The 25,775-nt window shown below is 37.4% G+C and overlaps 1 protein-coding gene across 15 annotated transcripts in view; it reads left to right on the top strand.

Annotated features, from left to right (window-relative positions):
• Positions 1 to 25,775, top strand: part of TCF12 (transcription factor 12) — a 382,270-nt gene that overhangs the window by 175,148 nt on the left and 181,347 nt on the right. For all 15 annotated transcript variants that reach the window (XM_063639405.1, XM_063639407.1, XM_063639402.1 and 12 more), the window contains one exon: positions 1,082 to 1,184. In XM_063639405.1, the coding sequence (XP_063495475.1) occupies positions 1,082 to 1,184 (103 nt within the window). The remainder of the gene's footprint in view (positions 1 to 1,081; positions 1,185 to 25,775) is intronic.

Here is a 25,775-nt window from a genome sequence, read left to right as displayed (position 1 = left end):
TCTGGATGGTTTCTAGTTTCTGTGAGCCAGGGTAGTTTTTTCTCTTACTTGGACTTCGTATACATTTTTCCGGTCTTTACCATGTTGGTTTTAAATTGGCAGAGATATATATGACCTGCAGTTTTAATTAATAGAGTTCAAAGCCTTGTTTAGAAACAATATGATTTTAGAGGTAATGCTGTACTTAAGAGTGCGTAAAAGTCTGAGAACCAGGACAGGTTTCATTACATAGTAATTTTGTAACACTTGTTTTTGTTTGTAAACTTTATCTTTTTCCCCTTTGCTTTTAAAAAAAATGTTTTAAACTATAAGGAGAAATGTAGTAACAGCTACTGTGAAAAGTAACATTAGCTTTATTGTTTTTAATGGTGTTTGTAATTTCATTCTTAGGAATTTAAATCAGCTATTTTTAATAATTGTTTTACTTTTTACATGGCTCAGTTTCTGTAGGAGTATATATTGTTATAATGCAGTAGTATTAAAATGAGTATAAACAGACCTTTTTTGTTGAATGTTTGCCATTTAGGAAAGGATTCATTTCTAGCATATTGATTGTGGATTAGTTTTAGTATTTTAAGTCAAACTTGTAATTGCCTAACCCTTTATTTTTAGGGTCTGGGGGCAGGGAATGAATAGAAGGATAAAGATAAGCATTTCCCTAATTTATTACAACTGAGAAATGTATTTTCTTAATTTATTTTTAAAAAATCCATTGTACTTTCCCTTTGGATGTAAAGTAATCTTAGAGGTAATAATTTTAGTAATAGTTTACAGAATTCTTATAGCTCCCCATCCCATCAGAAGAGCTGATGATACTTTGAAAACATTGGTGTTCATGGTTAGTGTTTATTGATAGAAACCCACTTTTCTTTACGATCAATAAAGAAAATGTTTTTTGACATTAAAATCTTATAGGGAATAAAAGAAGCACTTCTGCTGTTAGCTTTTCAAATAATGAACAAGAAACTTAGTTAAAAATGACCATGTGTAAGTCTGTATATTAATTAGGTGAGTGTCATTATGCTCAATTAGCAGGACTGCCAAATAATCTCTTTAATACTCTGATCTTTTTTCCCCCTAGGGTTTTACAGACAGCCCTCATTACAGTGATCACTTGAATGACAGTCGATTAGGAGCCCATGAAGGCTTGTCCCCAACACCTTTCATGAACTCAAATCTACTGGGTAAGTTGGTAATTCTCTGCAAGTAGTCTTCTCAAAGCTTCTTTGGTCAGAGACATTTTTTATCCCTTTGTCCGGGAGGGACAGGTAAGTATCTAGAAGAAAGTTCTTGAGTTTCTGGGGGCATCTAGGGCTTTTCTTGTTCAGCACAGCTTGAGGATCAAATGTCCAGAAAATTTGGGGTCTACTCTTAAAGCATTATTGTTTTGGTGTCAAAAAAGGAAGTGGCAGTGTTTGGATTGTCAGTTTTGGGCAATGTCTTTGTGACCTCAAGTGTTACATGTTTTCTGGGGCAGAGAAGTATTGTTTTAGGGGCGTTTGTGATGTTACTATTTCTCCTAACGGTTGTATTATGTTGTAATTAAAAATGTGACATAGCAGTGATTTTAGGCAGACTTTACTTGCATTGGACAATATTTCTCCTGGCACAATTTGATTAAAACATAGTATATTTAGATATTGCAGCATTGTTTTAAGCACTTGGCTGCATACTAGGACTTTCTTGAAGTTTTTGTTTGAAGAAGTGAAGTTGCACTTTCAAGAAGGGTATGAACTACCATCTAAACTTGATTTTTTTTTTTTTTTTTTTTTTTTTTTTTTTTGAGACGGAGTCTCGCTCTGTCGCCCAGGCTGGAGTGCAGTGGCGCAATCTCGGCTCACTGCAAGCTCCGCCTCCCGGGTTCACGCCATTCTCCTGCCTCAGCCTCTCCGAGTAGCTGGGACTACAGGCGCCCGCCACCACGCCCGGCTAATTTTTTGTATTTTTAGTAGAGACGGGGTTTCACCGTGGTCTCGATCTCCTGACCTCGTGATCCGCCCGCCTCGGCCTCCCAAAGTGCTGGGATTACAAGCGTGAGCCACCGCGCCCGGCCCTAAACTTGATTTTTATGTTTAGGCAAAACCTTTGTGGTTAATCATGCTCTGCAAAACACCCCTCCTTTCCTTTCTCCTTCTCTGTCTCAAATGAAAGTTTAAAGTTGTTCAGTCTAAAATTATAAACCCAAGCTTGTTTTTTTCAGTTTGAATACCATTTTTTTTGTGTGTAAATATTTTACCTTTTTCCAAAACCTGATTGAAAATAATCTGTATGTTTTATGACATTTTTTTTCTTGCTTATGCTGGGTCTGAGCATATTACAAAAACTTTCATCTGTTTTACCAGTTATAACTGTTTTTACCAGTTATTGGCATCATATAAATATGGAAAGTTTGTGTAATTGACATTGATTTCATTACTTATTTTATTTCTTAAGGACATGACCTATATTGTGATCTTAGAATCGTCCTTTTAAGACACAGCCATACTAATCTAAGTAGATTACCCAAATCCCAAATCCTGGTGGTCTGCAATTTATTTAAAATGATTTGCTTTGCACAGTCTTTGTTTCCCTTATTCTCTATAGTGTCGAGGAGACAGAATCTGATAGTCTAGTGTGGATTTTGCCTAAGGCGGTTGACAGTTTGAAGCCAGAAGAACCATTAGAGTGTGACAGAAGAGTGAAAAAAATCTAATCAGCAATAAAAGTTGTGTTTAAAAATCACAGTTTGTTTCAGCGTAAATAAATGCACATAGAAAATCATGATATTAAATGTATTACCATTCCAGATAAAAAAACCAGAGTTAGGTTTAGAATAAATTATTTGGCTAGGGAAAACTTTCTAATTTATTTTTTAAATTTTCATTTGAGCTTGCCATCAAAGTAAAATTGATGTAACACTCCAAATTATTTCCTTTTGGAGTATAACTTTTCCCCAAGTAGGATTTAATTTATATTAAGTGTAGTAGGGCAAGTAAAAGTCAGTGTTTTTGTAATTTTGAATTAAACTAAGCTTTCTTAATTGAGAATATAACTCTGAACTGTGAAAAATCAGAAATTGCTCTTTTTGTATTTATGTTCTTACCTTTATTCTTCACTCATAGAGATGACTTTTAGGCCCAATGGAATTTCATCATTAGCACAGCTTTGTGCCAAGGTGACGATTAAAATTTTGTACGGGACAAGTGTGGAAATTAAATGAATCCTAAGAGGTATGCATGTCAGTCACTTGCTCTGAGCAGATGTTGACTAACAATATTCCTGTAATTCACTTTGAGGTAACATTTTCTCAGTTGGAGCAATTACGAGCACGTGCTTGTTGGTTTCTTTAATTTTCAGATAATTATTAGAATACTTTTAATAGTCATCCATACCCTATGTATAAAATCAACATCTAAAAAAAGTCTTGAAGTAAATAAATATTTGTAAGTAGATTGATCTCTTAACAATTCAAATGAAAAAGTCTGCATTCATGTGAACTACGTTGTTTAGGTACTACTTTGTATCAGATGCAGATATACAAACCATACATTTTCTTTTCTTATTTTTGAGACAGGGTCTCACTTTGTCACCCAAGCTAGAGTGTGGCTGCATGATGATGGCTCACTACAGCCTTGAACTCCTGAGCTCAAGCTGTCCTCCTTCTTTAGCACAGCACCAGCTAATTTTTTAATTTTTTATTTTGTAGAGATGAAGTCTCACTATGTTGACCAGACTGGTTTTGAACCCCTGGCCTCAAGTGATCCTTCTGCCCCAGCCTCCCAAAATGTTGCAATTATAGGCATGAACCACCATGTCTGGCCCAGACCATATGTTTTATTTGTGAGTTTTAACTACCTAATGTAAAAATGTTTACTTAAACATAAAAGGAGGAGAGAGAATCCTGAAATGATGAAGCAGATAGGTTCAAAATAAATTCACTGGTCATTGGCAATATCTGATATACTTCACTTCCTTACCTTTATTTTCAGTAAAAATGATCAAATGAGGTACCTTAGTCTAACAATAGTGTAAACAATCTGCACAATAGCTTGCTTTTGGAAATGAATGCCTCTTAAATCACAATGCAGTTCCATACAGCAACAGGCAATTCAACTTGATATGAGCTGAAGTAATTGAACTGACACCCAAACATGTGGGTTTATAGCAATATATAGAGTTACAATGGATAGACTGACTTTTCTGGCTGTTTGATAATTTAAGGTAGTTTCTGGCTGAAAAACCTAAATTATTAAAGCTCTGCTGAGATGTGTATGGTAGTATTTGAAGTATTTGGAACTGTTGATAACCAGTCATCGCAACAGGTAACAGTTGAGAGTGGTGCTGTGCATGATGAATGTTCAGAAACAGCTAAAACTAATAGGAAAGCAGTAACATTTCGTGTTGCTGTCAACATATAAAAACACCATTAAGTGGGGTAGGGATTGTACATCTAGGGAATGTTGTTATTTTGAGTATTATGTTCAGCCATAAGCACGTTTGCCTGAAGAAATAGTGGATTATAAAGCACCACTGTCTTCTGTGATAGAGCTTTCAAATACTTTAATGATTTTGTACATTGCAAAAATGAGAAATTCTGTCTAACAAGGGTTGATAATGATTCAATAATGAACAATTTGCAACAGAAAGTGCGTTTATATATTCATGTAGATATTTTGAAGTGTTTTATGCTGAATCAGTTAATGTTTCTTTTATGAATTGCAGAATTCCCCTGTGGATATGTCAATATGGGAAAGAGGGCTTTTCTTATGTTTCAAGTGAAATAAGTACATCTTTTTGGCACATGACTAGGTAATTAGCATCAAGCAGTTTTGTACTCTGTAATATTAAAACTATATGAAAAGCTTTGACCATAGCAGTGAATCCCATGGTCAGTTCGAGGCTACTATCACCAAGTAGCCTTGTCTATCTCAAGCTTCTTCCAGCTCTGGTCATTTCTCCACCCTTGATCCTCTCATTAATGTCAGTAATACTTGTTTTCTTTTACTTTTTGATAGTCATATTTTTGATGATAGGAGGATCAGTTTACTGGTTGAACTTAGAAACAAATTATTCTCACAGAATTGCCTGCCTTCCATCCCCAAGTGATTGTGTAATAAACTACTATTATCTTTTTAATCCCTCAATGTTTATAAGCTTTACTTATTTTAGGATGTATGTATGTGCATATATGATAAATGGGAGACTTAAGGTGTAAAATTATCTTCGGTTTTGCTTGTTTTCTGAGACCCTTAATTGTATTCCTTTCTGAGACCCTATTTTGCCCCTAGAGATGGTTTGTTAACAATTTTTCTTTTAAAGAGTGAATGTAATATGTGGTGGTTCAGGGGGAAATTGCAGAGCTGAGAGTTAGGAGGTGTGGATTTTAATCTAGATTCTGAAAATACCTTTACCTTTCTGATAGGGTAATTCTGGGAATTCTCAGAGGTCTTGTACAGCTCTAGAATTTTACAATTCCATAATCTCATAAATTTAATAACTTCTATTCAACCCTGAAAAAGGCCACAACTAGAATTATAGTTGCTATTTTGCTAATGATTAAAACTAAGGCAGATTACAATTAAGTGTTTCTTTCTGAGGTCACAAAGCCAGTAAATGTCAAAACTAAATGTAGGACTCATATCTCCTGACTCTTAGTTGAATGCTGTTTCCATTAGGCCACACTGTTTAGGTGTTTAAGATACCTGTTCTTTCTTCGTATCTCAGATTTTTTACTAGCTCAGCATTTTCTTAAACTATAATTATGGAGACACTGATCTTGAGGGATAACCGTAGAAAAAACTGTTTGACAGTGAAATAACTTTGGACACCATTGCGTATCAGTTGTTCCCTCTTAGAAATTCAGATTGTACTTTGGAATGTTAAAGACTCTGAAAAAAGAAAAAGCTGATTTAACTTTTTTAGCCTATGACACCCCAAAATCACATTAGGCACAGAAGGCTTTTTGTAAAAAGCATCATTAGCTTCTGAAAAACTAGTTTTCTGTAGGACACTGGGAAATGTTTCTAGTTATTTAAAGGAAAAAAAAAAAAGATCATGAAAGTTCTCTGAAAAGTAAAATAGCATGATGTTAATAGAATTGCTATCCAGTCATCCCTTAGTATCTGTGAGGGATTGGGTCCCCTGATGCCCAAGTCCCTTATATATATATAAAATGGTATAGTTTTTGCATATAACCCACACACATCCTCCTATATACTTTAAATCATCTATAACTTACATATAATACCTAACACAATGTAATTGCTATGTAAATAGTTCTTATGTTGTATTGTTTAGGGCACAATGACAAAGAAAAAAATGTCTATACATTCGGCACAGATGCAACCACCCATTATTTTTCCCCTAAATATTTTCAAATTGTGGTTGATTGATTTCACCGATGTGGAACCCACAGATAGAGGGCAGACTGTATATATTGTTGTAACTTATTTTAGGCATGTTAACTCATTTAACAGGTTGGGTCTAATTGCTTAAGTATATTACTGTCAAACCTCTGCTTATAAGCATTTGACTTACAAGCAGACCAAGTGTCTTCCCATTGCTGCTGGAATCTCTTTGCTTAACTCCACTTTCTGTATCTCAGAACTTAAAGGGCACGTCTGGTAAAGCTTCTGTGTTTTATTTCCATTTCATTGTAGATTACATAGGTTTCAGTGGATTTGTCTGGGAATTTAAGCCCAAGTACACTTTTTTTCTGTATATTTGGTACCTCAAATAACCAAATTTCAAAGAAAATTCTTTTGTAAACTTGATACTGCTTGCAATATAACCTATGCAAAATTCTGAAATCTCCTAGAGTTACAAAATATGTAGAATCACCATTTTCAGACTATCAAAGGGTGATACAGCCCTGCCCTCAAAAGTTAACTCTTTTGGCTTAATGGGGTGGCTCACATTCCCAGCACTTTGGGAGGCCAAGGTAGGAGGATTGCTTGAGCCCAGGAGTTTAAGACCAGCCTGATCAATGTAGTGAAACCCTGTCTCTAAAAAAAAATAAAAAAAATTAGCCAGTCATGGTGGCACATGCCTATGGTCCCAGCTACCTGGGAGGCTGAGAGGGAGGATTGCTGGAGCCGGGGAGGTGGAGATCACAGTGAGCCAGATCACTTCACCGTACTCCAGCCTGGGCAACAGATCCAACCCTGTCTTAAAAAAAAAATAAAAAATGAAAAAAGATGTGTAAGTTTGATATACTTGAAATTTCTTCACTAGATGAGATACTGAAAATGATTATAAAGTAAAGTTTAAGGGAAATAGTATCTGATTTGACAGTGTTTCATAAGGATGAGGCCTTTTACTTTTTCCAATGTTTTATTAACCCTAAGTTTCGTGAAAGAATATGATTGTATATTCATTGATCTACATTCTCTGACCTTTGGCTGTGCTGACAAACACAAAATGTTGGCACCAAGAGAAACTTGAGAGAAAGGAGCCTAGATTGAAGGAACTAAAACCAAGAAAAATGAAATGACTTGTTAGTTTGAAACATGGCCCTGGCCAGGCACAATGGCTCACCCCTGTAATCCCAGCACTTTGAGAGGCTGAGGCAGGTGGATCACCTGAGGTCAGGAGTTGGAGACCAGCCTGACCAACATGGTGAAACCCCATCTCTACTAAAAATACAAAAAACAAACAAACAAACAAAAAAAAAACAGTCATGGTGGCACATGCTAGTAATCCCAGCTGTGTTGGGAGGCTGAGGCAGGAGAATTGCTTGAACACGGGAGACAGAGGTTGCAGTGAGCCGAGATCGCACCACTGCACTCCACCCTGGATGACAGAGCAAGACTCCATCTCAAAAAAACAAAACAAACAAACAAACAAAAAAAACAGAAAAAGAAACATGGCCTTGAGCCTCTTGATTCTAACTACCGCACAGTCCCTTTCTACTACGTTGCTTTTTTCCCCTTTTTAACTTCTCATGTTCAACCATTTGTTTGATTTGCTACCTTTTTCTACATTATAGCTCTGCTGTCTTTTTCTTTCTTTCACTACTGCTTAGCTCTCATTAACCAGTCTGAGTTGTTGAATACCTTCCTCCATCTTTTTCATGTATTCATTCCTCCATTTTTTTCTGCCCTTTACCATGCTCTTTTTCTGCCTTTCACGGAGAAAAGTACTGTATGGTAGAACATTAAACTGAATAATATTCAGTCTATCTTTACAGACTTTATTATTTTAGTGTGATAGAGGGATAAGAATTTCAACAGTTAATATACATGGCAGAATGTCAGTGATACAAATAAATTCTTACAGACATTCAGAAGAGATTACATTCAGGCACAACCAGAGGTGATCAGGAAAAGTTTTATTGTGGGTCGCATTTATTCCAGTCAGCACTCTTTTTGTTATAAGTGACAGAACCTAACTTAAACCGAGTGAAACAAAAAGTGGTGTTCGTTAACCCATTTACCTAAGAAGGCTAGGAGTAGATTGATTTGGAGCATGGCGGACCTAGGAGTTTAAACAATGTCATCAGCCCTCCCTCTTACCTTACAAATGTTTTGTTGAAAGAATAAGAACTGGAGAGGCAAATTGGGCCAAGGAGAGCGGATGTGAGAAGTGGGAAAAGGTAGGAGTACAGTGTTCTGGTCTCTCCTTCTCTAGATCCCTCACTCCAGTATTTCCAGATTGCTCTAAATTGTTCTTCATGGTTGCTATATTGTAAGGTACCTTATTCCTTAGTGGTATGGAATGTTTTCGTTCAGTGGACATGTGCATTTAATTTATAACATCCTGTTCCTGGCAGTATTGTCTTTTTCCATGCCCCTGCCCTGCCTCCACAGCCTAAAAAGCAGTTCTCTTTCTATGGTGAGAATGAATTTTGATAACCATTCTCTGAAGCTTTTTCTGTGAACCAGAGATGACCTGAAGGCTTCTTTTCTACCCAGTCTGAGAGAGACCAAAGTAATACTAACGCCTTAGTTTGAAAGAGGTTCCACACTTTCCAGAGTACTCCTGTATGGACTCAGATCCCTCTTATCTATGGGTAATCCGTGCTAGAATGAATTACTTGAAAGAGTAACCAGGATTTCAGAAAATATAGGGAAAAAAATGTTTTATTTGAATTTTTAAAAACTATTTCAAAAATTAAAAATAAAGTAAGAATATAATATTAAAAAGTGAACTATATATTATTCACTAGGTCTTAGAGTAAACAAAGAATTAGTTGTTGATTTTTTTTAGCATATTTTTCTCAGAAAATTTATATGGTAATAATATATGTCCTGTATTTCACATTTAAATCTTATTGATTTAGCCTACTGTTTCTAACTCAGGTCGTAATCCATTAGTGACTTTATATTTGATTAAATGGCTCTTTAACACCTTTTACAGGACCCCATGAAGTCTTCAGTCTTTTGCATAGTATTCAACTTATAGTAGATTTGTTTTGTTAATATATTATGGGATATTCAACAGAAGATTGATCAAAGCAATCAACTCTGGCTTGAGACAACCGTACTGTCTGTAGAGGATATTTCATAGAGATTTTTTTTTTTAAGTTATCAGGTCTAATGGATTTTTTCATGAGCTCACAACATTGGCTTAACTACGTGTCCTTGCAAACTCTAGGGACATAAATCAAGTGGACCACCTTTACTTTTATTTGTTTATCCAGTGCATTTCCTCATTGTCACCTGGGTGTGCATTGTCTGTGATCAGAGGTAATCTTTATGGATCCTTACTGTTTTATAGTGGGCTAGTTGCATAGATCTGATAAATGGTTCTTCTTTGAATCTTCCCATTGTTTGTGTCTAGTTCTTAACCAAGTGAACATGAACTCCTAACTAGAGATGTTCTGGGTTCTGCCTGTAGTGAGGTGGATGACAGGGGCTGTGGCTACTTGGTTACTAGAGAACAAGAGAAAGATTGCTTTTAAGGAGCTTTTGTAGCTTTACAGTTGTGCTATATGCGTAGAATTTCAGAAGCACACCATAGCACGCAGTTGAGAATTTGGGACACTGTTTTGATTTGAGAAGAGTCCTGGAGCAGCATTAACAGATCATGCCTCCTATGTGGTAACATTTCAGATTCACTTCTTCTTTTTTTTTTTTTTTTAAATAGAGATGAGATCTTGCTGTGTTGGCCAGGTTGGTCTTGAACTCCTAGGTTTAAGTGATCTTCCTGTCTTCGCCTTCCAAAATGCTGGGATTATAGACATGAGCCACTATACCTAGCCCAGACTCACTTCTTATAGTAAAGATGCTGCCTTTATCATTTAATAAAGGCTTTCAGAATGTTTTATTTAAAATAAATGGTTTCATATTAAAATTCTCATAGACGTTTGAACTGGATAAATAATATGTTGTGAAGAATAGAAGTAGGGGGAGGTATTCCTGGTACTTACTCCCCATACCCTGAAAACTCTAGGGCCTCTTTCAAAGTGAAGAATTAGCAGCAGCTTGATTAGTGGTCATGGTATTTATATAAGTTTTAATTAGCCATCAAAATAATTTTTTAAAAAAATTTGAAAGCATATACTGAATTGCTTTGGTTTAAATTGTACAAATATTACTGTTGTTTGAAGGTTTCCATTACATTCTGATCTTTAGTTGTATAGGTTTTTTACTGCATTGCTGTAGTTGAATAAGCCTCACATTTTATGTAAAGCCCCATAAAACAGTTGCTTATTTTGAGTGTCAGTTCACCATTTTTGTAATCTCCTTATTTCCACATCTCAGCTTCTTTTTTTTCTTGGAAAATTCAGCCTTTGCCTTTCATAATTCATGGTTTTTGTGACTTCCAGTTTGGTATTCGTTGTTTTTATTTGTGATTTTAGGGGAGCTTTTTTTGGTGGTGGTGGTTTTTTGTTTTGTTTTGTTTTGTTTTTTGAGACAGAATCTTGCTCTGTTGCCCAGACTGGAGTGCAGTAACACATCTATGGCTTACTGCAGCCCCAACTTCCCAGGCTCAAGTGATCCTCCCATTCAGCCTCCCAAGTAGCTAGGACTACAGGTGTGTGCCACCACACCCAGCTAATTTTAAAAAAATTATTCTTTGTAGAGACACAATCTTGCTGCGCTGCCCAGGCTGGTCTCAAACTCCTAGGTTCAAGTGATCCTCCAGGCTTAGCCTCTCAAAGTGCTACAATTACAAGCATGAGCCACTGTGCCTGGCCCCTGATTTTAGGTTTCTGTGAACACTAGAACTTGCCATTCTGCCTATATTTCAGGACTTTCTGATACACACGTGCATATGCACCCACACACACATATATATATGGGGCTGAGTTTTTAAATCTTTATCTTGAAAAATGTTTCTTTGGGTATTTCCATATACGTGGTATGGTTTGGTGGTTCCACAGTTATTCTTGTATTATGTATTTGTTTTTTAGTTTGAGTATACCTCTGGAGGATTATCACACTTTCAAAGTTCCATGAAATTCCTGGGGAGTCACAATTAAATGGGAGTACATTACTAGGCCACTTCACAGCAAATTAAATCAATTAGTTAATATATAGTTAATTGTAAATTTTATTGATTTCTCTTACATACTTTTCCACACTTGTCCCTTAGATTAGGGATTAGCAAACTATACACAAAGAGCCAGATAGTAAATAGTCTAAGGTCTGTGGTCCAGCATACCAATATCAGTGATAATCGTGTAGGTACTTATATAGCTACTTAAACATGTAAGTAGTTATATGTTTATGAAGTAGGCCATAAACATATAATTCATGGCTTATCAACTAAGCCATAAACATGTAACTACTTACATGTTTAAATAGCTATATAAGTACTTATATATCATTGATTTGGGGCTATAAAAATAACAGTTGGTGGCCTGGATTTGTTCCATAGGCTACATTTGCCAGTCTTGCTCTAGATAATTTAACAAAAATACTTTAAATAGCAGTAACTCTGCCAATTTGTTGAAGAGTTAAGTTATATATGGCCAGGCGTGGTGGCTCACGCCTGTAATCCCAGCACTTTGGGAGGCCGTGGCAGGTGGATTAACTGAGGTCAGGAGTTCAAGACCAGTTTGGCCAACATGGCAAAGCCCCGTCTCTACTAAAAATACCAAAATTAGCTGGGCATCGTGACGTGCACCTGTAATTCCAGCTACTAGGGAGGCTGAGACAGAAGAATCACTTGAACCCAGGAGGCAGAGTTTGCAGTGAGCCAAGATCGCATCACTGCACTCCAGCTTGGGTAACAGAGCACAACTCTGTCTTTAAAAAAAAAAAGTGACTGGGCGCGGTGGCTCACGCCTGTAATCCCAGCACTTTGGGAGGCCGAGGTGGGTGGATCACGAGGTCAGGAGATCGAGACCATCCTGGCTAACACAGTGAAACCCCATCTCTGCTAAAAAAAAATACAAAAAAGTAGCCGGGTGTGGTTGCAGGTGCCTGTAGTCCCAGCTACTCAGGAGGCTGAGGCAGGAGAATGGCGTGAACCCGGGAGGCGGAGCTTGCAGTGAGCCAAGATAACGCCACTGCACTCCGGCCTGGGCGAAAGAGCGAGACTCCTTCTCAAAAAAAAAAAAAAAAAAAAAAAAAAAAGTTATATATGTGAAATTTTATGGTAAGTACCAGGTTTTTTCTTTTTTATTTAAAAAACAAATTCAGACATGATGGTTGGTGGTTGTAGTGGTGAATTATTTCTAAAGTTTCTGGAGCTATACTGCCTCTATACAGAATGGTAAGTTATCAGTTAGGTGAGTTGTTTTTCTGTTGTTTTGTTTTCAAATATGATATAGGCAGATTTCTAGGCAAATGTCAGATTTTCTGTCTCTGAAATCCTATGTTTCCCTTAGTTTTCTATAATCAGAAATCTTTTAGAAAAAACCTACTTCTCAAGATAGCAATATAAGATTGTAGTTTTAGTGTACTGAACTGCTATATTGGGAGAGGAAAAGGTGAAAATTAGCCTGCTTAATAGAGGTATGGCAGTTGGGCAGTCGCGTCTCTATTGAGCAGCCTAATGTAGAGAGAAGCCTTCAGAGAACAGCTGCAAAGAGTCTATGGGGGGAATATATAATGAGAGGATAGTGTGAGAATAGCACAGTAATAAAAAAAGTATACTGTTGCTGTAGTGAAAATCGGTACTGCCCAACATATGAGAATCTCCCCAAAGGGTATGTGCAATAAAAATACAGTATTTTCTAGGCTGTGTGTAAATTTTTGTAAGATAAATGTAAATTATGGATTTTGATGCAGTTTATAAAGTACATAATTTTAAAATTTCATGTACAGTGATTAATAGTATTTGAGGAATTTTCTGATTATTATATGCTATTCATTTTCAACTTAAGGCTGTCTTCTGTCTTAAGGATATAACTGGGACCCTGCCTCTACAAAACATTTTTTTTTTTTTTTTTTTTTTTTTGAGACGGAGTCTCGCTCTGTCGCCCAGGCTGGAGTGCAGTGGCGCGATCTCGGCTCACTGCAAGCTCCGCCTCCCGGGTTCACGCCATTCTCCTGCCTCAGCCTCTCCGAGTAGCTGGGACTACAGGCGCCCGCCACCACGCCCGGCTAATTTTTTGTATTTTTAGTAGAGACAGGGTTTCACCGCGGTCTCGATCTCCTGACCTCGTGATCCGCCCGCCTCGGCCTCCCAAAGTGCTGGGATTACAAGCGTGAGCCACCGCGCCTGGCCTACAAAACATTTTTTGAAACATTAGCCAGATGCAGTGGCACCTGCTGTAGTGCCAGCTACTTTCCAGATGTACATTTGGAAAAGTTAAATGCAAATTGTATAAAGAAAACAGTCCCAAACACACTTATGAAGATGGATTTTTATACCCAATAAAAGAAGACATTGTATATTAGCTCTACCACAATGGAATTTAACCCAAGGAAGTAATTGAAAATACACGTAAAGATGTGTATGCAAGAATGTTTGCCACACACAGTGTTTTATAAAGAAAAATTAACATCACCAAATATGGGACTAATTAAGTTATAATATGGTCATATGATGGATAACATTGCACTCATTAAAACTTACCTTTCAGACTAGGAGAGGTGGATCACTTGAGGTCAGGAGTTCGAGACCAGCCTGGCTAACATGGTAAAACCTGGTCTCTACTAAAATACAAAAAAAATTAGCTGGGCGTGGTGGTGGAAGCCTGTAATCCCAGCTACTCAGGAGGCTGAGGTGGGAGAATTGCTTGAACCCGGGAGGTGGAGGTTGCAGTGAACCAAAATCATGCCACTGCATTCCAGCCTGGGTGACAGAGCAAGACTCTGTCTCAAAAACAAACAAAAAAACACTTTTCAAAATCGTATTTTGTGATAGGATTTTTCTACAGTATTTCATAGTGGAAAGGCAGAGTAATGTATTACTGCAATATGTGTAGATTATAAAATCTAAAGAAGAATATCAAAAAGTTAACATTGGTCTGATTGGAAGTTAGTATCAGGAGGTACACCGTATATGTGAAAATATACTATATTTTCACAATGAGCATGTATTTATACAGAAAAAATACTTAAGACTATCTCGTAACATAATTGGAAGATAGAGGAAGGGAAAAAATGTTTAGCCACAAAATCCAAAAATATTGGCAGACTTTTCTTGGGAGGCTTAATACGATAGTTGTGATAATATACTAAGCACATTGATTCTTCAGCAGGATTCCCTGTGTGGAGCCACAAGAATAAATCTTTTTTTTTTTTTTTTGAGATGGAGTCTTTTTCTGTTGCCCAGGCTGGAGTGCAGTGGCACGATCTCGGCTCACCACAACCTCCACCTCTCAGGTTCAAGCGATTCTCCTGCCTCAGCCTCCCGAGTATCTGGGACTACAGGCGCGCACACCCAGCTAATTTTTCTACTTTTAGAAGAGATGGGGTTTTGTCACATTGGCCAGGCTGGTCTCAAACTCCTGACCTCAGGTGATCTGATGGCCTTGGCTTGCCAAAGTGCTGGGATTACAGGCATGAGCCACTGTGCCTGGCCGTAAATCTTTATTTTGTTTAACTTTTACTTGGTCTGAGTGATCTCCTTGTTCTCCTTCGAGCAGGATTTAGGCATTCTTCACTATCCCTCTCCTTTTCTCATCTATCTTGCTGGTCTTTGATGTTTTTTTTCTTTTTTTCCTGTGAGATGGAGTCTCACTTTGTCACACAGGCTGGAGTGCAATGGTATGATTTCTGCTCACTGCAATCCCTGCCTCCCGGGTTCAAGCAATTCTCCTGCCTCAGCCTCCCGAGTAGCTGGGATTACAGGTGCCCACCACTATACCCAGCTAATTTTTGTACTTTTAGTAGAGATGGGGTTTCACCAGATTGGCCAGGCTGGCTTTGCACTCCTGACCTCAAATGATCCACCTGCCTTGGCCTCCCAAAGTGCTGGGATTACAGGCCTGAGCCAACACTGTGCCCTACCAGTCTTGCTGGTCTTTATCTTCCTAATGCGTATATGCTGTTTAGCGTTCAAATTCTAACACAGGTTCTTCCTTTTGTATGAATATCCTTAATAGATACTGCCTTGTATCTCCATCTCTTAATGTTCCTATAAACTTGTTTTTCCAGTTAAATTGCAGCTCCCTGGTGAGGGAACATGTCTTTAAACCTTTGTGTGTGCCTCATTGTACCTGCATAATTATGTAAAGTTGTTTTTGTGGTAGTGGTGGTGTTTTTTTAGACGGAGTCTCACTGTGTCACCTAGGCTAGAGTGCAGTGGTGTGCATGATTTTTGCTCACTGCAACCTCACCTCCCAGGTTCAAGCGATTCTCCTGCCTCAGCCTCCCAAATAGCTAGGATTATAGGTGTGCATCCCACACCCAGCTAATTTTTGTATTTTTAGTAGAGACGGGTTCACCATGTTGGCCAGGCTGGTCTCGAACTCCTGACCTCAAGTGGTCTGCCTGCCTCAGCTTTCCAAAGTGCTGGGATTACAGGCCTGAGCTACCACGCCCAGCCATGAAAAGTTTTTAATGAGAAACGCTGGTTTGGTCTTTATTTATACTCTTGAACAAGTCACTTAGAGTCATTTTTCTCACTTGCAAAATGGGGACATCAGTGCAAGTTTACAGGACTGTTGGATTAAACATTGTGGCCACTTCATAAACTATAAAGTGTTCCATAAATATGAGTTGTTATGTTCGTTATAAGGGGTATTTAAAAAGTGGTTGATTACTGTCAGCATAGGGATAAAAAGCAGATCACATGGGAGACAGCAACAATTCCTTTCTAGGACCAAAGCAGCCAGAAATTAGAGAAAAGGTTAAGTAAATAATTACTCCACATCTATACATGGCATATTACACAGCCATCAGAGTCATATCCTTAGGTGCTGATAGAAAGATCTCTGAGATACATTAAGTAAAAAAGGCTAAGTGCAGAGAAGCTTTTTCTAATTTGCATTAGAAATGATACATATCTAAATGCAATGTGGTATCTTGGATTGGATCTTGGAACGGAAAAATTACATAGGTGGAAAAAATAGTGAAATTCTAATGAAGTCTTGAGTTTAGTTAATAGTAATGCTCTAATGTTAATTTCTTAGTTTTGACAAAAGTAGAATGGTTATGTAAGATGTAGGGGAAACTGGATGAAAAGTATATGGGAATTTTCTCTACTAACTGATGCTTTTCTATAAATGTAAAATTATTCCAAAATAAAAAGTTTATTTAAAAAATAGTAGGCACTTTTGTGTTTGGCTAGAGTATCTCTGAAAGAATATACAAGAAATTGCCAACAATTATTGCCTTCTGGGAAGAGAACTCCCAGCAGGCAGAAGAGGAAAAGAAACTTCACTGTATACCCTTTTGTATTTTGTACCTTGTGCCTGTTATTGCCATGTGCATGTAAATTACTCAAGATAATGAAAAAGACAGGCCACAGAATGGGATATAAAAATATTTGGAAAAGACATGTCTCATAAAGGACTACTATCCAAAATATATAAAGACCTTTTAAAATGTAACAGAAAACTTGCACTGGGTTAAGAAATGGGCAAAAGACCTGAACAGACACCTCACCCAGGAAGATAATAATAAGCCTATGAAGAAATGCTCCAATTTGTATGTAATTAAGGAATTATAAATTTAAATGACAATGAGATATCCCTACACATGTATTAAAACAACCAAAATCCAAAACACTGACAACACCAAGTGCTGGTAACAATATGGAGCAACAGGAATTCTCATTCGTTGCTGGTGGGACTGCAGAATGGTATAGTCACTTTGGAAGACAGTTTGACAGATTCTTACAAAACGAAACATGCTCTTACCATACAGTCCAACATTTGTATTCCATGGAGTCTACACAATGAAGTTGAAAATTAATCCACACGGTAATATGCACATAGAAGTTTATAGCAGCTTTGTTCATAATTGCCAAACCTGGAAACCACCAAGATGTCCTTCAGTAGGTGAATGGATAAATCATGGTACATTCAGAGAGTGAAATATTATTCAGTGCTAAAAAGAAATGAGCTATCAAGTCATGAAGAGAGATGGAGGAACCATAAGTGCAGATTACTATGTGAAACAAGCTATATATTGTATAATTTCAACTATATGACATTCTGGAAAAGGCAAAACAACGGAGACAGTAAAAAAGATCAGCGGTTGCTAGGAGTTAAGGGGGAAGGAGAGATGAATAGGATGTTTAGGGCAGTGAAACTGCTCTGTATAAAACTTTAGTGGTAGATATATGTCATTATATGTTTTTTCAAACCGATAGAGTATACAACACCAAGAGTAAACCCTAATGTAAGCTATGAATTTTGGGTGATAATGATGTGTCAATATAGGTTCATTGGCCAGGCATGGTGGCTCACACCTGTAATCCCAGCACTTTCAGAGACCAGGGCAGGAGGATCACTTGAGCTCAGAGTTCAAGACCAGCCTGGGTAACCTAAGGAGACCTTGTCTCTACAAAATAATTAATAATGATAATAATAAAATTTTAAGAAATTAGCTGGGTTGGTGGTGCATGCCTGTTGTCCTAGCTACTCCAGAGGCTGAGGTTGGAGAATCGCTTAAGCCCAGGAAGTGAAGACTGCAGTGAGCCATGATTATGCCATTACACTCCTGCCTGGTGACAGAGTGAGGCCCTGTCTCAAAAATAAATAAAATACATACATACATACATACATACATACATTCTGAAGATCCATGAATTTCTAAGTCAAGAATATTTTTAAACTTTTTAGGAAACTACAATTCTAATGAGTGATATTAGCAAGTGAGAAGAACTTTTTGGTTAACATTTAGTCCTTTCCCTTGAGTGCACTGCACTCTTGTACCTTTGGGCAGTAGGAAATGGGAAGCATCAAAGACCATCAACAACTTGAGAATATTCAAAAATCAAAATAATCTGTATTTCAGAATTAAGTACTTACATAAAACATCTTAGTAAGAAGACATGTTGATGTCTGGGGTGAGGGAAAGGCAGTATAGGAGAAAAATATTGGAACATCTCAGAGTTAATTCTTTGGTGATAAAATTTTACCTAGGGCTGATCCCTGTCACCTTTCTTCTCCCGGTACCCCCAACCCTAGAGGCAAGATAGATAAAAAGACAAAAACAAATAATATCTGAGTCTGTCCTCAAGTTTACTGGGTGAGAAGTGGGGTTTGAGGATTAGGTTTTGACTGTCTTTTATAATACCAATCAAATCTGAAGAGTCCCTTTTTCTCCCCTAAAATGATGATTCTACTTAGGAAACTCGTACACAATTTCAGTTTTTCACTAGCCAGAAGAAACTGGCTCTACAGGTAGAGTTTGAGAATGTGGGTGAGGTTGTTCTGGTGGTCCCCAGGGTTGGGTGTTTAGGCAAACAATTCCTTAGAGAGAGATCTGGCTTGGAGGCTCTTGGTGTGGGGATGAGGGACATTGTTGGGCGGTAGGAGTGGGTTCTTGGAAATGGAGTTGAGAAAAATGTCAGTGAGCTAATAACTTCCCCTTGGGTTTTTAAAGATTCTACTTAATTTGTCAAAATTGTCCTCAACTTGTTTAAAAGTTCTATTTTTAAAAAAATGTGTACAAAGAGCCAATAACAAATGAAAATATACTTTCCTCTGTGTTGTCAAAAATTTTGTTGTCTGCAAAACAAAAACTATAATTGTGGCTCTTTTAAAATCATAATAAACTATGGTGAATTATAAATTTAAAGTTTTCAGAAATATTTTTCAAATGATTAGTATTAGTGTGGATGAGTCCTTGGGACAGGTGTTTTGTTGTTTGTTTTCTTGTATATGTGAAATCTGAAGTAAAAATAAACCACCCCTTGCTTAAAAAGAGGTTTAGGATGAAGTGGCTAAATCTCAAATTTCCCTTTTTGCTTCAGTGTGTCGGTTAATCTGGCTGTAGGATATATTTATCTACTGTGAAGCCCACCGATGCATGCAAAGCTAAGCAGAGTACAATTCTCCCCGGTGGGTCTTCTTTCTCTGGGCATTTGTAGCTATGCCTCAGTGTGTGGAGTCCGCTGGGGAAAGCTAAAAGGGCTAAGATGTCAGCTATTGTAAAGGTACTGAGATCCTGTTTTAGGATGGGAATGAGACATCCGGTCTTTAAAAAAATACTTATTTCTTATTTCCCATAAGGCAGTTAGAAGTCTGCACAATAATGATAATAGTTAATATTGTAAATAGGGTATCAATTTATGTGGCATTTGAAGAATTTTGAAATTCCTTGTATTTTGTTTATTCTTTCTTTATGAGTATTCGAATTTCTATTTCTCGTCTTAATATCAGAGATTTTAATTTGTTCTTATAGTTAGTTAACTTGAGCCTATGGCCTAGGTTAGCCATTAACTGAATTAGTTCAGATTATTTATCTTAACCTATTGTTGCTTATAGTATTTTAGGTTTTTGTTGAGATGGATACTATTGTATATTAAAAAATGCATAGAACTTGTCAAAGGTAGTTTAATTTCCCTTTCTACCTTCATAAAAATGTTAAGGGATTTTTACAATGTCATTAGATATTCTTATCTAAATCATTTATATATTACCATAAATCACAGTTGTATTAAGTCAGCCATGAAGATTTCTTACTTAATGCAAATGAACACGTAAGGTATCTAGAAAGCGTTAATTTGTGAGGGAACAAATTAAAGCAGTTAGAATTACTGTTGAGCTGTATATGATAGATGAAATATTTTAATTGAAGACACAAATAGTTCTAATATTTCTAGTGAGAAAGTGTGTAGATCATTTAATGTCGTAGGAGACCAAAGTGGAAATTTGGAAAAAGTAAAAATGACTCCTAAATTACCCAGCAAGTTGTAAAGATACACCTTTCTCAGTATGCATTCTCATGATAGCATAACAATGTATAATATGTCTGATTACTGTCATAATTGACTACCTTGAAAGATAATGGTTCTAAGGGTCAATAAAGTACACAATAAGAAAGATTTAATTAATGTGATCAAGGTAGGCTAAAAAAATGAATATTTGTTCATCTGAGTATTAAGATTTTTTAGTTTTAAGGAATTCTATTTTAAATATACCATAGTTGGGGAAAAGAACCATGCTTTTGCCTTGAAAGCACTGGCAGAATAGATTAGTGTCACAGATAGTATGAAACTATGACACTGAATCTTTTTGGCTTGTGTTAATAGGTTCTGACGTAATGGGTATCACATTTTCATTTTTAATACAGAATCTAAACAAATGCTTTGCCAGTTGATAAACTGGAGTCCTCTTTCCATGGTGCTCATTAATTATTTTCTCTGATTGGCTCATATGAATTTGGTTGAAAGTTGGCTTTTAATTGGAGAAGCTGAGATTTTTTGTGTACAGGAAGAAAATAATGCAAGAGTAGTAATGAAGGCTGCTGCTTTCTGTCTAGTTCCATAAAACCCTTTAATTTAGGAAGCTCGGTCTATCTTTACAGGTTGCTTGGGCTGGCCCTAGATAGAATGGATACATTGGGTGTTGAAAACCAGAAAGGGACTTAGTTCATCTCACTATATAAATGAGGAAACTGAAAGTAAGCCCCTGTGCTTGGTTAGAATGCCAACTGATGTTAAAAAGGTTGAAACACTCTAGAAGCTTTACCTTCAGATTATTGCCAACATTAATTATTATGTGAAAAGGGTTTGAAATTTGATATGGTAATAGGAGATTAAAATGGCAGAGTGTGGTTTCCTAGGCTAAAATGGGTCAGCGGATGGAAATGTAGAATTCCAGTTAATGAGGAACCACATTTATATTCTGTCTCAGATGCATTGTGCCTGGTGTTAGTCCCATACATTGGACTTGAAATGGAATCATCTTTTTAATGTCCTCTCTTTTTTGGCCTGCTGTGATTGTACTCTAGCGTTTTTCTTGTTTTAAAGATGGAGTTTGTGACAATTAGCTAGTGCTGAATTGACTTCTGGTTGGCTTCTTGGTAGAAGAAATGTGTTATTTCACCCTGGACGGAGGCATGGAGTGTCCTGATCCCAGTCAGTTTCAAGCCAAACTCCATGAAAACATGGTACCTACAACTTTTGCTAGGTATTCATTGCGTTCATAAAAGAGAAATTTTGGGATCACTGTGGATAGGGACAATTCCATTTTTCTCTAAGACCTAAGCAAGAGAGATCAGTTAGACTGAGATCTTTGATGTATTCTTGTTCAGAGAAGATGACACAAAGGGGAATAGAAGTAATCACTAGGCCTTGCAACCCAATTTGAACTTCACCCATGACAACCATCAGCCACGGGAGGCCCAACTCCCATCTCCTCTCTTAGTTTGCCTGTGTGGTGCAGAGGAATAGGTAGGTTTGGTTTGTTTATCTTTTTTTTTTTTTTCTTTTTTTTTTTAAGATAGGGTCTCACTCTGTCTCCCATGCTATAGTGTAGTGGCACAATCTCGGCCCACTGCAACCTCTGCCTCCCGGGCTCAAGTGATCCTCCAGGCTCAGCCCCACCAAGTAGCTGGGAGTACAGGCGCGAGCCACCATGCCCAACTAATTTTTGTATTTTTTGTGGTGACAGGGTTTTACCATGTTGTTCAAGTTGGTCTCGAACTCCCGAGCTCAAGCAATCCACTAGCCTCAGCCTTTCAGAGTGCTGGGATTACAGGCATTAGCCACCGCACCTGGCTGGCTTATTTATAAACAGTTTGTAAGTGGAAGAGGAGAAAGTGCAGAGTTACCCAGAAGTGCCATATGAACAAGATGCTAACCCCGCTCTCCTCCACTTCTTTTAGATTACCAAAGAAATCTAACTTCATAGTGATCACAGGAATATTTCTGGAGTATAGTTTATATTTTCCATGTGATTTAGAAGGAAAGGAAATCCTCTGCCCCTCATCCGTCTTAAGAAGGTGGGAATGAGAATTGTACTCAAAATTTTTTAGTCCAGAAACATGAGCCTGCTGACAGCTGAGGGCTCTAGCTCTCTAGATTTGGATAGAAAGGCCTGGGGGTGGGAATATCCTCCAGGCAGGACTAGCCCTGTCACCTATCTCACTTGAATTTTCAGGTGATCTGACTTTCCAGTGATCTAAGACTGTAGTGCAAAGAAGCCAAGTCTCAGGTAGTTTTTTTCAGGGACAGGCCTTGGGTTAGCTCTGCCTGAAGGTAGATGACTACTTTGGCAGATAATGTGGAGGAAGGAACACTACTCTTTGGAATGCCCTCAGCTGTCTGTGACTGTGCCTGGCCCAGCTGCAACTTGATCTCAACAAATGTTCAAGGAGAGAAGCTGTGATAGGGCCACTTAAGGAGTATAGCAGTTGAGGTTCCATCCTTCCAGCAAGGTGTAGATGGCCTGGATTTTTTCTGGAAAACCAGTGGACAGGAAGTTCATTTTTGTGAAATTGATTTGATATAGCACAAATTCTAATAATTTTTCCTGTAAGAGTTTTACTATACTATCTCATATTTTATTGAGTACCTTTTATGTGCTAAACACTGTGCTTAAAAGTGTGGGAAATATCAAGATGAAAAAGACATTACCTTCAAAAGAATTACTAAAGACTCAGACTTTGTACTTAATAAGCTTATGATGAGTATAAAAATAGAATACTGTCTAGACATTACATTCCATATTAAGCTGCTATAGTAATATACAGCATTTTATATGAGTAGGAAAAAAATAAAATCCAAACTCATTTAACTAAAACATGATTTTCAGTTTGAATACTTTAAGTTTCAATTAAGAATTCTGCGTTTTCATGGCAAGAAGTTATCGTGGATCTCCTGCACATCATTGTTCTGTGTGTCCTGTTTCTAGGATAAAGCCTCTAGGCTCCTTAGTATGGCACTTAATGATCTTCATTTTCTGGCTCAAGCTTTGTTTTTTTTCTCATCTTCATCTCTACCAAGTACCCCACACTCTGGCCATATCCCTGTGACTCCCTATTTCTAGAGCTAATATTCACTTTCACAAGTTTGTGCCTTTGCTAGATGACACTGAATTTCTTCTTATCCGTCAAGGATTAGCTTATGCTTGACATCTGTAGCTTCGGAAATAGACATTCATTACTTCTTTTGTATTTCCTTCATGATCTGTGCAGCTCGCTGAGTAGCACACCTTAGTACCGTTTATCATAGACACTGTGTACACCTCTCTCTTTTTCTGCTGAATTATAAATTCCTTGAGGGCAGGTCTCTTTGTTATTTATATTTCTATCTGTATGTTCTACAATATGCCTGAAATATAGCAACATTCAGTAAATTAGCATTTCTTGACTGGCAATCCCTTACCTTTCTTTTGCTTCTTTTTTTCTTTTTCTTTTTCTTTTAAGGCTCATTTCCTAACATCTCCCTTACTTTCAAGAAAGGAGTACTGTCATTGTCTGCTGGAAGATACAGAACTCCTGTTGAAAAGTAAATTTAGGCCGGGCTCAGTGACTTACACCTGTAATTCCAGCACTTTGGGAGGACAAGTCAGGAGTATTGCTTGAGACCAGGAGTATTGCTTGAGACCAGGAGTTCAAGACCAGCTTGGACAAAATAACAAGAGCTCATCTCTACTTAAAAAAAAAAAAAAAAAAAATCAACTGGCCCGGTCGTGGTGGCATGCACCTGTAGTCCCAGCTACTTAGGAATCTGAGACAGGAGGATAGCTTGAGCCCAGGAGGTAGAGGCTGGAGTAAGCCATGATGACGCCACTGTAGTTTGGCCTGGGTGACAGAGTGAGACCCTGTCTCAAAAAGAAGAAAAAAAATTGTAAATTCAGAGATGAAACCTGGCTTTGGCCCCAGTCTTGAAATAGTCTTAGATCTTCTCAATAGGGATGGAGGACTTTAGTGAGTGGCTTCAATTTTGAGAACCATATTTAAGCCTAACAACTAATTTTTTTGTGATCCCTTTTTGAAAACTTGTTTATCTCACTAATATGTGATTTATTACTCTTTGACATAGGAGCATATTACATGTTCTATTTATTACTCTATCAGGAGCTTGTTACTTGGGGAAGTGGTTGTAGTTGGCAGTCATCCTAAGGTACTTTTAGCCAGTAGAAGAAAATATAGGCATTTAACCTACTGTAATTGTTTGTTGAGACAGGGTCATGTTCTGTTGTGCAGGCTGGAGTGCAGTGGCATGATCGTGGCTTACTGCAGCCTTGACCTCCTGGGCTCAAATGATCCTACCACCTCAGCCCCCCAAGTAGTCGGGAGTACAGGTGCACACCACCACACCTAGCTAATTTTTTTATTTTTTATTTTTTGTGAAGATGGGGTCTCAGTTTGTTGTCCATGCTGGTCTTGAGCTCCTGGAATTAAGCATTCCTTCCGCTTGGGCCTCCGAAAGTGCTGGGATTACAGCTGTGAGCCACCATGCCCCACCTATAATGTTTTTATAAACAGCTAAGATTTTAAGTGGAGGTAGCAGTGGCACAGGTAGGGTGGAAAGGGTTAGCCTTTGTAAGCATTTCTTAGGATACATTAATTCCTTTCAATTGTTTCTGATTTCACAAAAATCTCAGTGTTTTTATTTCCAAATAGACAACATTCTTGGTTTCGCAATATAGTTGGTTGAGTTTTAAGTTGTTTTTTATCTTTGGCATCTAGCATAATGCTTTGCCTGAAGGAGGCACTAAGAAATATATATTGAATAAGTGAATGAATTAAAGCTGTTTCTTACCAAACTCAGGACGAAAATGAGCGGTTTTTTTTTTTTTTTTTGGTAATGCAACAAGGAAGGAAAATAGAAAACAGTAAGCATCTTTATTTTGCTCTCTGTTCATGTTGCATGACAGCAGTGTTAAACAATTCTCAAAACGATCAAATGTCTGATTGAGCTTTGGTTTAGGCTGACAGTAGTTTGAACTTTTAGATTTGTTCTCTTTCTGTAGTTTTGGAAAATAAATATTCTTTTGGGTTCTGTTTACCTCATAGGATAGATAATGGCTATCCACCCTTTAACTGGAAGAATTAAAGATCAAAGGTTCAAAGTTCTATTCAAAAATTATAGCTTAGTTCCTCTTGTTGCAGTAACTTTAATGTACTTCATTCATTTATTTATGGAGTGAGCTACATAAACTAATAAATGAAACATAAGTGTATTTTAGTCCTGATGTTAGCTTCTGATTATGAAGAAAAACAGGTAATTTCTAAGGTTTCAACATGAAAATACACATTCTAGTGATTTTTGGTGAAATTGGCAGTGACATTAGTGGCATTAGCATCTTACAAACAACTGTTATTACCTGCATACTGTCATGGATGCTCTTTTGAAAATACTTAGGACCTGGTGAAGATGTGAATTGTATTGGAAGAATCTGTAGTAAGTAGAAAAAAGCACAAGCCTGTAGGCAGATTTTTAGGAAAGGTCATACTGTCTATTTTGGCCTAGATTTTAATTTTGTTTCACTAATGCCTTGTATTCCACTAGTGATTGATTTGGGTTAATAAGTATAATCTGTCAGAATG

Source organism: Symphalangus syndactylus, chromosome 5, assembly GCF_028878055.3.
Source record: "Symphalangus syndactylus isolate Jambi chromosome 5, NHGRI_mSymSyn1-v2.1_pri, whole genome shotgun sequence".
Taxonomy (NCBI): domain Eukaryota; kingdom Metazoa; phylum Chordata; class Mammalia; order Primates; family Hylobatidae; genus Symphalangus; species Symphalangus syndactylus.
Note: the sequence above shows the minus strand (reverse complement) of the source record. Positions and strands in the feature narration are given on the sequence as shown.